Source organism: Eufriesea mexicana, unplaced genomic scaffold (genome assembly GCF_001483705.2).
Source record: "Eufriesea mexicana isolate 0111107269 unplaced genomic scaffold, ASM148370v2 scaffold8039, whole genome shotgun sequence".
NCBI classification, from domain to species: Eukaryota; Metazoa; Arthropoda; class Insecta; order Hymenoptera; family Apidae; genus Eufriesea; species Eufriesea mexicana.
This window is the reverse complement of record NW_016915818.1, coordinates 356,876-371,341: the sequence shown is the minus strand read 5'-3', so window position 1 is coordinate 371,341 and position 14,466 is coordinate 356,876. Positions and strand designations below refer to the sequence as shown.

The following is a 14,466-nucleotide window of genomic DNA, read 5'->3' as shown; positions in this document are numbered from 1 at the left end:
AAATATAACAATAATTGATTAATTATTATTATTATTAACGATATAAATTTTGAGCGAAAATAAAAATTGAAGATAAAATTTGTATTAATTTTTAAAAAAATAGATTAATTTATTATTCGTATAAACGAAATGAATTTTGAATGAATATAAAAATTAAAAATAAAATTTAGGTTAATTGTTAAAAAATTGACAAATTTATTATTCGTATAAAAAGAGTTGGAAATCATTGTTTAAATGGTTGATCATTTTTTCAGGTTGTGGTAGCATAACACCAAGGTCTACATGGGGTAAAATCGCAACCACGGGTTATGCCAGTCTCGGTATTCCCTTGACCTTGGTTTACTTGTCAAGTGCTGGAGGCCTTCTATCCAGGTGTGCCAGAGGTGTTTTCACGCGTGCTCTTTGTTGCTGCCTTTGTTCAAATTGTGGCTATTGTTGCTACGACGAAAGACGAATGGAGGTGAGTACACAAACCGTAAATGTTGTACGACTTTTGCGTTTTAACTTATGTGATTGTGCTTACATATGATAATATTTGACTACATTCTTTCTACATTTTGAAAAAAAATTCCAATTATATAAAAATTGTAAATTAACTCTCTGCACTTGAAAAACGAATCACTTAAGACTAAAATTTTTGAGAAAGATCATTATAATGAACCTAAAGTATCATTTTCAAATCCTATATTTTGATTAAAAATTTCATACTCATCGTTATCGCTTTTATCCCTTGACTATGCAATTTTTCTTCTAATATATATATATATATCAATTTTTCAATATTTACTTCTATTTAATAATTACTTTAAAGTAATTAATAATTTATAGTAAGTAATCATAATTTACAGTAATAATCAATAATCAATTATCAATAATTTTCAGTAAGTAATCAATAATTTATTCGCTATTTAATTTAAAATCTTGTTATTGTAGGAACAATAGTATTTTGAACCGTTAAATTTGCATAATTTTTCTATATAATTACTAACAATTTTTCTGTTTCTCATTAAATTAGTTCTAAAAGAGAACACTCGAGTGCAAAGGGTTAATATTATAAAAAAAATTATCTCGTTCCATATATTAATTTAAAAAATACAAAACTGTTTCACACAACAATTATCACAACTAAGAAATTAAACATACCACTGATAGTGTTTCAAATTTTAAACTAATATTTAAAATATTATATACTACATCAGAGACAACAAAATCAATTTTCTCACATCAAAATATTACGTTAAATCAATTCTTAGAATTCACGATCAGAGTCAGAATGTTACTCGATATACTCCATAAATTATCACAGCATCATAAATCTAGCGGAAATAAATTTTTGAGAAAGATTTTCCAAATAACCCAGAAAAATGGTGTCTCGCCCTCCGTATATCAATCTTAAAAATTGCTTTTAAATTGGCGTGAATGCAGGAGAAGGAAAGAAGAATGAGAAAGAAAAGGCAGCAAGAGGAACTGGCGCAGCAGCAGCAGCAATTGCAGTTGCAGGAACCCTTTTACGTCCGTGCGAACGTGTCAACGTTTACGAGCACAGTGGAAATTAAGACCAGCCCGAAGGACGAAGTGTCGAGTCTTAGTTCCGGTGACAGACCCAACGTTACTATACTCGCACCAATCAGCATTTGTCTGGGTGCAATGCTCTGCTACATTGTGGCAGGAGCTTTTACTCTCCACAAGTTAGACGGCTGGTCCTTTGTGGGTACGTGCAAAAGAGATTTCTCCCAAAAGATTTACGCTGTAACCGCACTTTCAAAGCCATATAACACGTGTATGCCAATAATGTGTATGACGCTGTGGGCATAGCAGTGTCAAACGCTTTCCAATTCTCTTTTATATTATCTTTTAACCGAAGAATGCCTAGGTCTAAATATGAATCGTATGTTTTATCGGTATAACAATTATAAATCTAAATTCGCACAGGAATAATCGTTGTAGTCGCACTTTCAAAGCCATATAACACGTGTATGCCAATAATGTGTATGACGCTGTGGATATAGCAGTGTCAAACGCTCTTCGATTCTCTTTTATATTATTTTTTAACCTAATCGTACGTTTTATCCGTATAACAATTATAAATCTAAATTCGCACAGAAATAATAGTTGTCCAAAAATAGTGAGAACTCCTCCTCAGTCATCCGACCTTAATCCAATAGAGATGATGTCGTGGAATATGTTGGATTTTATAATTCGCGAACATGGCAGGCAAAATTAAATTGCAAAATAAATTACGAAATGGGGAAAAAAGAAAACGGTATCCCTTTGACTGCCACGCCGAAATCACATGTTTCTATTATGTATTTCCATTATTCAAAGCATATAATAGCAAAATAATAATAAATTATAATATTAAAATAATAGTAAGACAATATTCTTATCCAATGGAGCGTTTATCTTATTGTCGGTCACGGGTGACCACCGTGGTGCCTTGGTAAAATTTGACAATTGACTAACTGTTAATTTTCATTCAACTTTTACAATTGTAAGTAGTTCAAGCGCTCCGTCACCAATGGCCACCGTGGCGCCACAAGAGAAACCATGGCCGGTCATATATGACCAACGTGGCAGTTAAAGTGGTAATAGAATTAATAGCGAAAAGGATCGAGATTATAAAAGAGAAAGAATATCGTATCAGATACCAATTTTACTATCGTATATGCAGCCATTTTCTTTCATTTTCCAATGATTGAAATTTGTATCCAAAAGAGTAGAAAATTTCTATGAAACGTAATTTTGCAACTTAAAATAATGAAATTTAGTCAACTGTTTAAAATATATAGACCAAAATTAGTAAACAATAATCAGTAGGATATAAATTAACATAATTATTGTAAATTCATCCTTGTCCAACTATGAAAACTATGCAAACCAAAATTATGCAAATAATATAACTGTATTCACATAGCAGTCATTTACAAAAATAAATACAATAAATAAATATAAATATAATAATTACATTAATAATAAAAAACAGTCGTTTAAAATTTATACAAATATATAAAATACAATATATACAAGGTTGGAGAATTTTTCATACAAAGCATATTCTTCTGTATTTGCAATAAAGAAAAGAATCTAATCAATTCAACGAGTAGTTTTTATTAAATAAATTCGGGAATATTGTCTTTAATGACAAAAGCTCAAAGATAGCCCAATAATTAAAATACAATATTCGACTTCCACTGATTAAAATTCATAAACAAAAATAATTTTTGCCTCTGTCAATAAACACGCGTGTCCAAATTGTGAGTTCTCGAAAAACTGTTCTGACGAACATACAAACTACCATTCAATCGCTCGACCTGTTCTAAAATAGAGACTGTTTGTTTTGAAACAAAAATTGAAATACAACGCGACATGAGATTTTCGCATAACAGTTGGACAATAGGATACGAATAGTATTATTATCGATGTAAAAACGATAAAAGGTAGCATTATTTTTATTAATATTTTGATATTTTCTTTTCTGGGATAAACCGACGCAATCTCCGAAAAAATATGCATGAAAGAATTTTATATAAAATATGGACGGAAGAGTTTCATATAAAATATAAAAAACAAGTTTATATAAAATAAACGTCCATTCCTCTCACGCAACTTTCCATAAGTCATAAAATTCAAATGAAATAAAACAACACACATGTGCGTGCAAATATGAATATTAAACTGGAAAATTAAAATATTAATATCGTTACATTTTTTTTTTTTTTATAATTCAACATCCATCCAACTTAATTGCTGCTAAATCTAATCATTAAAGATTTACATGCGGTGGAATAAAAGAAATTTGTTTCCCTGATAATTATAAAGAAATAAATATCCTCGATAAATTTTTTTATACGTAGAACATGAAAAATGGATTTAAATTTCATTTAAATTCGTATTTTAAAGTGAGCGAATTTTTATGTAACTTCATAATTACTATATTAAATAGAACCCGTAACATTTTTATTAATTAAAAATTGATGTCGATTGCATTTGAATACCACTACATGTTTATAACTACATATAAATATAGAAGTTCAAAAATAGTAATTACAGATATATATTTATTATTCCAAAAATATTATAGTAAATTATATTATTTACAGTATCATGGATTTAAACAAATTTAGGTACAATCGTGTATTTTATTTAAAATTTGTTCAGCTTTTTCTTTTTTTTGTATTTAGGATCTTTTAACAATTCCAAAATTATTCCAAAAATATTAGTAAATTATATAATTTACGGTATCATGGATATAAACAAATTTAGGTACAATCGTGTATTTTATTTAAAATTTGTTCAGCTTTTCCTTTTTTCTTTTTTTTTTTTATTTAGGATCTTTTAACAATTCCATTTCGTAAATCAAAAGTTCCAAATTTCTCCATGAAAACGATCGTATGCTAAAATTTAATATAATAATAAATGTATAATAAACATACGATATTAAATTAGTAGGAACTTGAAATATGTAATTTGCATATTAATACCGATTGTATCTAAAATCGATGGCTGTACATTCTATAACTAAACTTGCTGTTTCGTGTTTAACTATAGATGCGAGTTACTTCTGCTTCATGAGCCTGAGCACGATCGGGTTCGGAGATATGGTTCCCGGTTCCTATCCCCGCCAAAGCCTTTATGAGTCGAGGAATGTAACCATTTGGTTCTGCTCCTTCTACATAATGTCTGGAATGGCGCTCACGGCGATGTGCTTCAACATCCTCCACGACGAGATCGTTCACAGGCTTAGCCATCAGTCGGAGAAGCAAGAGCCGGTGAAAACCAGCCCGAGTGTGGACGAACTGTCGACCGATCCTCTTACGCTAACCTCGTGACAATTTCCGTCTGGCAACTTGTGCCACAGGAACGGCACCGATGAAAACGATATATGTGGAACAGAACCACCAACCAGCTTGTTCACGCATGAGAACGAAATCAATATCCTAAAGGACTCTTTCAATCAGGTAGACGTCACTAGAGACTGCAAGCCGATTTTGAAACTCGAAGATCACGTTCCGCCGATTCCTGGTGTCTACATATTGCCGAAGGTCGACGAAGAGGCCGAAGAAAACACTGAAATGTAAAACTTTATTCGTTAGTAGCTGGACAAGTATGTTTGATAGAAATAAAAAAGTGAAGGACAACCTGTTAGGTTAGGTTCGTTGAAGAACACTCCTGCGGGACACGACGGTGTGTTCCAGATTGATAGCTACCCTTATTACATCGTATATATTATAAATAGAGAAGTAATCATTCAATCACAGTGACATAGTGTGCGCTTCGGCGAATGGCGGAAAAATTGGATGAAACACTTTCTATTCGGTTCACCGTCGACACTGATTTTATCTCCTTCGGGAATAATAACTCACAGCTTTCGTATGTTCTTTCATAACCAAACTTTTTTGTAACAGGAACTGATGCTTCGCAAATTAGCAGGATTCTTCGGTTTAAAAACGTTTCGAGATATTCGTTCGAAGAATAGATATATCGTTAGCGATCGACTGTTTCCGCGTAGAGTCGCCGGGTTAACCGACGTTAACCGAGACAAACGAGTATTTATACGTGTGAAGTTTGTCGCGAACGAGGCATCTTCGTTGCACGCGAAGTATGCGAGAATTTCAAAGAAAGTATGCAGCGATGTTTGAAAAGAGTTGGAATGTCGTTTCCAGGATTAATTAAACGGATATAATATTTTCAATTCGACACGTATATTTCAATTAAGGTTATGATTCGTGCTTCTTTCTTAGAATAAATACATATGACATATGTTATTTCTAACACTGTCAATTATAAAAATCAATATTGGATCAAGGCCAGAGTCGTATTTATATATTTGCGAGGAAAGTTTAATACGCAAATTGGAAAACTTTTTGTGCAAATATTAATAATCGGGGGTGTCGTTGGATATAGTTATCGGTGTTTACTTGATTTATAATAGCGAACAAGTCAAGTGAAATAACGATCACGTGAATAAACTCGGTCCAATTTGACGATATAATATCAAGTTTAATAAGGCCAGCAATTACATTACGCAAGTTCTAAGTAAGATATCCTCAGGATATACGAAGTGTCTCCTAAATGTTCTAGGAAATTCCTAAACTTCCTGCAGACGTTCCTACGTTAATCCTGGTTTACACTTAATGAACATTCGTTCCATGTTAGTAGAACGTGAAATCCGTGTTTTCGTCTAAACAGTTGTCGAACATAGGCGTAAATGGTAAGAGAGGATTATTTTGCAGATATATCGAGTAATATAAGATTGTACATACACAATATCAAGAAGAACATATTTACAAATATATTTTAGTTTTTTCGCCTAATAAAAAGCAATATGGGATCACAAGTACACTTTTCACGCCTCTCATTTAAGAGTTTCAATCATTTTTTCTACACAATCGATGATATGTTCGCTCGTGATTTGGAAATGGCATTCTAACTTCCTATGAGATCGACTCAATATTTCTACACGCCTATTTAGATAGAAACTCGTAACAGTTTTTATATTTCTGCATTTAAACGATTATAAGGTAAACACATTCTTGTCCATAAATATAATTAAGCGGATTATTGCGTCTAGTCATTCTAAGATGGGACATGTGTAATGAAACATTTACATTTGCATCATTCTGTTATATATATACATCATATATATGCATATATTGTACTCATCAACAAATTATTTGTATGCCAATCATTTTTTATTCTTTTTTTTAATGTATAACAACACTGCCAAGATAAAAGTATTGCCCATAAAAATTAACGTATGATTAACAAAAATAATCAATTTTAGTCTGTAAGTATTTATACGTATATTTTATAACTAATGGATTTTTCTAAAAAAGAAGAGAAGACTTACGATGTTTTAATATATCTTTAACTTTTGTATATATTATATTTTCCATTGTCGATTCTTACGGGAAACATTTTATATTTTACAAAATTTCTGACAATTACTTATACGATAATTTTACAAGCCAAGTAATACTTTTAAAGATAACCATCGATTTATTCTTAGTGTGCCATCGACTAGACGCAGAAATCGATGAAAGAAAAATCACATTTGAATTCTGTGCTCAAGAACAATAACTAAAATACTGTTACGGTTAGGCACTAATCTTTAAGGGTGTTGCATATAAAACTATCCACATTGTTTAATATCGGTATTCGTGATAGAATATGAGATTATGAAGTGCGTAATGTATAGCTGTAAATTAGCTGTAAAATATCACTCTCGTCGGGTATAGAGCAGACTATATATAGCATAACAAATTTACAGATTGCTATCTTTTGTATAATAAACAATTGCTTTCTTTACAACATAATAGTTACACTACGCTAAATAAACATAAGTTACACTAAGAAAGTTTACACATACTATTATGTACCAGCCTATGTTTTTCACTTATCCATCATATTTGTTGCATCAGTATGTTAAAAAACAAACAATACACTGATAATTCTTCTGATACCATTAAATCCAAAGTTATGGATTATTATACATCTATGTATTCATAGACAAACTTTGAAGATCCAGATTTTGTATACTTTATTTAACATTAGAACCACCAAATCAGTCAAATCAGTCAGACTGGTTTAAGGTATTTTATTTTTGTAATCGCAACTATCTTTAAGAAAATTAATACTGATATTTATTCAGACAGAAATGTTATTGTATATATACATTTATATTTATCACATCATTTCATACTATCGTTTGTGCATAATATATTTAACTATATATTACAGGTCTGTGGTTCTAATGTTAGATATTAAATTAAACATAATGCAGCTACTTTGCAAAACTTATATGTAACGAGACATTAATTGCCAGAGAAGATGAGTAATCTGGCCAATAGAAAATCAAACTAGAGCACAGTCTGCTCTGTACAACCGACGAAAGAACCGCGTGCAGTAGCGACCTAAGCAAGTGTTTTTCTGTTTCTTGTAACATATCATAAAATGTAAGAAGGTTAAAAGTTAGAGTCCCTTTTACAGCGAAGAAAAACAGAGAGGGCAACGATCGACGAACAATATGTTGTTTCAATATCCCGGAGCTACGAATACCGGAGTCGTAGATTCTGGTTGTGCAACAAATAGGCAAGCGAATTTCGTAAGGTGTCTAATGACAATCGATATTAGCTTGAGCAGTTGCTAGAGTTATCGTTATCACTCCGTTTGGTGATTCGATAGAGGATCGTGGCCGGTAGCCAAGACAAAGTTTGCTTTGGTGCTTGCACCAGCCTATCTAGTCATCGATCCAGCCTGGCTGACCGAGCAAATTTCCTCGCACTCGTTCCATTCATTTTGAAGGGGCACACGCATTCTTCCAAGCTGACGCTTGGACAATTTGTTGCGGAAAACCACTTGTAACTTTTCTTCCATTCGCGTCACTTTTGGATATATTATTGGACGTACAGGTGATTTCATTTAAAGATCCAGTAGGGAAGAAGTATACCTGGAGAAAGTTAGATAAGGTCAGGTTTCGGTTTTGTATAGAAATTTCATAGGACATCTTGAACGACAAGACTTACGATATTGTCACGTATGGAAATGTAAAATTTCAGCTGAATCGGTAGGAAAGAAATGAAATTCGTTTAGTACTCGAAATGAAAATCGAGGAGATGCTCCAAGGGAGAATTTACAGACCAATGTGCCCATTTATAGATCATATGAAATCTGATGCCAGAATGTAAGGAGCACGTTTTACGAGGCTTACTGCGAACTTCTATACTGTTCATTAGAACTATACTATTTATCACTAGAACTGCTAAGTCAGCTCTTATATAAACTATAGTATAGTTTATAATAACCATAAGTTACATAACTATATTATAGTATATTATATATTATATGTATATATACTATTCTACTTATTTATTTTCATTTTAACTATTATCATATATGTGTACCGTATTTAGATACACATGGATAGTTCTAGTGTTAATTAGTAAATTTTTTTGAACTTAGAATCTTCCTGAATTTTATTTCTGTCATTTTCACCATCACACTATTGTCAATTGTCAAGCTAGTCAAAAGACTGTTTTTGTACATTCCATTGAAAATATATAACTGTTTTCATTATCGTTAGCCAGTTCAGTTACGAGTAGTTCTAACGTTAATAAAAGTGCAAAAGAGGAAAACATGACTGGTTTCCATTTCTACTTTATTTCTATAAAATTCTGTAGAAATTCGATTACGAAGTTCGCAAAATAATAACTCGCAAAAAGGAAGCCGTTTGTTCCCTGTAATGCTATCTTTGGCTTCAATGAGAATTCCCATTAGAGAAATCCCCCGTTCGATTTTTCTTATTTCATAAGATTTTCTTCCTGCGTGTCTCCCGATTTCACGCCCTTGCGTTCTGGTTTCTCTCCTCGTTCCTCAGGGAAATATGACTGAACTCAAAGCGCTCGTCGACCACCACGAAACTTTAGTACGACAGTTCTGCAAACTAAAAAAAAAGGAAAAAAAAATGAAGAAATACACATTCAATAGATTTCTGATTAATAGACTCTAGTTTTCGAGTTTGATCCTCCTTCGATATGTGGATTTAATATTTTCATTCTATCAGGATGAAAAAGCAACAGAATAATAATCAACATTGATAATCAATTAAAAATTCGGTTTTTAAAATTAACCAAATATAAAAATACTTATCTCTGCCACTTGGATTTCGTAGATGGTCAGACTCAACAGTGACACTGTCAATGAGTAAAAAGTCAATTACACTGAAAAATATTCGCAATTAATAACAAGTTTGTATAAAACGATTCTTGGACTCCCTAGAATTAAATTTGCAGACCCTCTGCATTTCTATGCGAAGGAAAATACAAAAACAAAAGAAATTTGTATGAAAATTACCGTAATCGAAACGAAAATATGAAAAAGTATTCATTTCTTCGATAACGATAATCTGTATATATCTATACTAATTTGCATATTTTCTGCGAAATAAATTTCGAAAGACACGGAATACCAAAGAAAATACGTTCGTCGATTGCTCAACTGAAGAATGAATCATGAGGTTAGACAGAGAGAACGTTGAGGAGAATAAAAGAGAAAGAGTGGAAAATGGTTTTGCGCTGATCCAATTTTTGTCGAATCGGCGGGATTTGCTTCTGCCGTCCTTCCGTAACCAGCGAATCCTCCACAAAATTGCAAACATAACGTAATTCGAACGTAACTCGACATCCTCACGAGTGCAATTCGATCCTCGAAACAAAATACCATTTGGTTATTAACAGCTACGTAGTTCAGACGATACAATTTTCTGACTGATTTGATAATTTTGCTCAATCGGTAATAACCGAAGGCAGCGCCACACAATTACGCATCCTCACCGAAAATCTAACCCTTAAATCAATGGGTACTTCCTTAGTTCACTTGTCGAGTGCACAAACGCTGTAAACTTACCGAATTGATCAAGAAACCGTGTCGTCTGAATTACAATCACTCATAAAATTATTCAAATATATATGCCTCAAATTCTTGATAAATAAAATGCGCTCGTTGAATTCGAAACTTCGATAATAATACCGCACCTGAAGTAAGATATAAGTGTTAAGAACGTGTGAATGCAGTTATAAAAAAATTTAAGAACAAATAAGGAATTTATGAAACATTGAATATGAACGTACCGTTTAGAGAGGTCAGAAAAGAATGCACGAGAACAAGAGATTATTAACATTGTAATTAATTGTTTAAGTATCACGCGGCATGATTATGATGTTCAGTTTTTATGTTGAAAAATGCCACGATACCATGCACCTGACAGTGCATTCGCACTCAATCACAGCGCGTATACGGTCTTAATAAATTTCAGGTAAACAAAGCATGATAGTGCCATCTAGCGTTCCTCAGCCAAAACACTGCTTGTCATTTCTTGATAACATCTTGCCTGGTACTCAATCTACCAATGATGGTCCAACTTAATGTTAACATAAACTGGTACAAAAATAATTCACGCTTTCAATTTTTTCGTGATTTTAATGAAAAGTATGTTCGCAGTCAATGTATCGTTAAATTTTATATTTGTTGTTTAATTTTATCATGTTTTTCGCATATTTTCAACAACTATATCCAACCTTAATTATAGTATTATTTCTGAAATCTGAGTCCAATATGTGTGTTATATTTATTAAAAATTCGAGATATACTTGTAAATATTCGAATACTTTTGTGAACGACTGTAGCTGTAACGTGTAAGAGACGAGCGGGAATGGTAAAATCGGAATTGACAATGCGTCGCTAAGATACATCGAGCTCCGCAGGCACAGCGACGTCGCTGTAACTTTTCTATGTTACCTTGTATATAATATTAAACGTTGTACGATATTAATACCGACAGTTAACGTTTAATGTTAGTGAAATATCGTTAAGACGTTAGGCCTGAATCTCTATTTTCACTCTCGATCGACTTTGTCCAAGCAAGAGTTCCACGTCGATAAAAGTGAATTTGAAAGAGGTTAGAAACGAGAAGAATTGAAGACAAGTGAATACGTTAGAATACGTGATAAAGATTTTTCGTACGAAATAATCGTGGTCTCTTAATGCTCTGGAAAATGATAGTCACGTGCACTTTGTAGCAGTTTTGTATTATCTGTTCCACGGAATGTAAATCTTTGTACAGAAAAACTTATGTCCTACATTACGAGACGTTCTCACGAACTTCAACGTTTCATTATCGTTTTTATCGAGAATGATTAAATCGGATATTTTTTCTTCCTTTTCTGCCTTGCCGTATTTGTCTAAAAGTGATGGGTGTAAATGTGGCATGCGTGTGTATGTAATATAATGGTTCATTTATTTGACAAATAAGTTCACTGCATTTGTCAAAGTATTTATAATTTATATAAAACTGAGAGAATTTTATCAAGTTTTGTAAAAAGATGGTAAGATTAACAAAGTAGTTAAGTCATTAAAATTAAACATATTATTTGGTAATTTATAATATTTTATCTATTGTTATTTATTTTATTATGTATTTATATTACATGTTATATAATATATTTAATGTATAATCTATTTTTTACACTCAAAGAGTTATAAATAATTATAGCTCTATGCTTAAACATGTTTTAGAAAGACTAATCCAAATTTAATTATACATCTTTTATTTTACTTTTTTTTAGCTACATAATAAGATATACTTTTTCCAAACAAACAATTTTTCTATTTTTGTAAATCTGTTCTAAACACCACAATACAATTTTATTTGCATTTTATTATTTTATATTCACAAGAAATGATTAAAAGAAAAAACGATACACAAAAGATGACTGTTTCCAAATTCTTCAAATCCTGATATACATATTGTTTTGAATACATACAAAAATTCAATGAACATAAATAAATTATAATAACAATTGCCACGTTTAATTTACATTGTTTTTCAGAACAAAATTTTGTATACATCCATAATAATATTTTTTAATAAACAAAAATCCTATTTATTGTTTTATACTTTAGATTCCCTTATTTGTAACAATATTCGATTTCTGAAAAAGTATACGTGTAAAAAGATGTGAAAGGAGAGAGTGTATGTGAAAAAAACAGATGAAAAGGAAAGACGAAAGGAGAATTAAAAAATACCATGAACCTATCGTTTGAATTGGTGTCATGTAACAAATATAAAAATGAATTAATACTTTGTAAATAGTTAAGAAATTGAACACTGTGGAAGTGCATTCGACGTCACTGTAAAATACATGGAAAAACGAATTGCTGGATATTGTACGTCTGTATAATCGTTTGTCGGACAATGTATCTTATATTACAGAATAATAAAACAAAAAAAGACTTATCAAAACCTTAAAATTTCTCTCTTGCATTAATTATTTTTTCCTTTATAAAAGTATGATTTTCATTCATTTAGTATACAGGATATAACAAGATTAAGTTTCTAAATACGAAAACTTTCAATTGCAATAACTTTTAAATTAAGTTTAGCATATAAATATCATAAATCTTTTTGGTGGAAATAAAAAAGCTGTTCTACAAAAATATTAAATTTTTAATATATACAATCTTTTATTGTTTATAAATTGTTTTAAACAATGTTTTTCTACAAATTAGTTTAAGGGATACTCTAAATATCTAAATATTTGTATTAACTCTATAATTAATTTTTAATATACAATTTGTATTATATAGAAATCATTTATTTTCACATAAACTGCATAACATTTTCAAATATGTAAAATTTGAAAAATAGCTTCTTAAACAATGACCAGAAAATTATAATATACTCATTAAAAATCAAATAGTTCAAGCTAACAAGAAATATTATCACAGTAAACAAGAGAACATATAATAGGGTTTAAAAAACAATTCATTAAGATGCAAAAATGAAATAGTTTTCAAATTAATTTGTGAAGTATATTTTTACATAAACTTTTTAAATATTCTAACAAAATTTTAAAAAATTATAATTTTTAATCGTTTAATAGTATGATTAAAAATAAAAATAAAAAATCTTATGTTATAAGCATTAATAACAGTATAATATACGTTGTAATATTTATAAAATTTTTCATTTATAAAATTTTTCATTTATAAAATTTTTCATTTATAAAATAAAAAATTTTTTACATACGTTTCAAGCCAGACAAATATCGTATAATGCTTTGCTTTGCATAACAGAATTACAATTTATAAAGATATAATATACACATAAATTAAAGCAAACATGGCAATCGTCAATGAGTAAACTATGATTATATTATATTTTGAAATATGAAATAAAATCAAAATTAAGCCATAAATCACGAAACTCAATTGCTGAGAAGGCAAGGATACACCACTAAATCAAAACTATTCTTGCACGTTGACTCTCAAATATCCAATTTTTTCCTCCTCTTTTTAGCTTTGCTCTAATTGGTATCGACTCTTTCGTGTCGCAGTGGATGAATTTGCCTTTTCGTTTCAATTAGTGCACAGTAACATTTTTTCGTAGTTCCCCTTTTTCCTAGATTTTCAGCTAATTATACATCGATTCATTCTATTATTCCTTTTAACTATTAAACAATAAAATGTACAAAATAATTTTTAAAAATTTATATTAAGATTAACTTTTATGTCTTTTTAACATAATTGATCGTTAATTGTCAATTGTTCATTATAATTACATTTAGCAAGAATGTCAATTACATTTTTCATGACCTCCAAACTACTTTATTCGATTCACATTAATAATTTGCTGAGTATATCTATAATTTTGAAAAAAAGAGAAATCAAAAAATTATTAAACCATTATATTTAATATGACAATAAAAATGCAAAGAAATTAAAAAATAGAGAGCATTTCATCTAATAAATAGTTACTCACATATATTATAATCTTTCCTCAATAAACGACAGAGATGAATATTAGATTTATAACAGACTCGATTTCAGTAGATGGAAGACTTCATCGGTACTATTTCTACATTTCTTTATTTTTGAATTACTGATCCTGTTGATAACTGTTTAAGTTTA

General features: G+C 30.5%; 1 protein-coding gene across 1 annotated transcript; it reads left to right on the top strand.

Annotated features, from left to right (window-relative positions):
- Positions 1-254: 254 nt before the first annotated feature.
- LOC108552771 (TWiK family of potassium channels protein 9) lies at positions 255-5,078 on the top strand (the record flags this gene model as incomplete). Its single annotated transcript, XM_017907429.1, has 4 exons — positions 255-460; positions 1,426-1,711; positions 4,549-4,798; positions 4,859-5,078. Coding segments are annotated over 4 exons (962 nt in total), but the record flags the coding sequence as incomplete, so codon positions are not given.
- Positions 5,079-14,466: the final 9,388 nt, after the last annotated feature.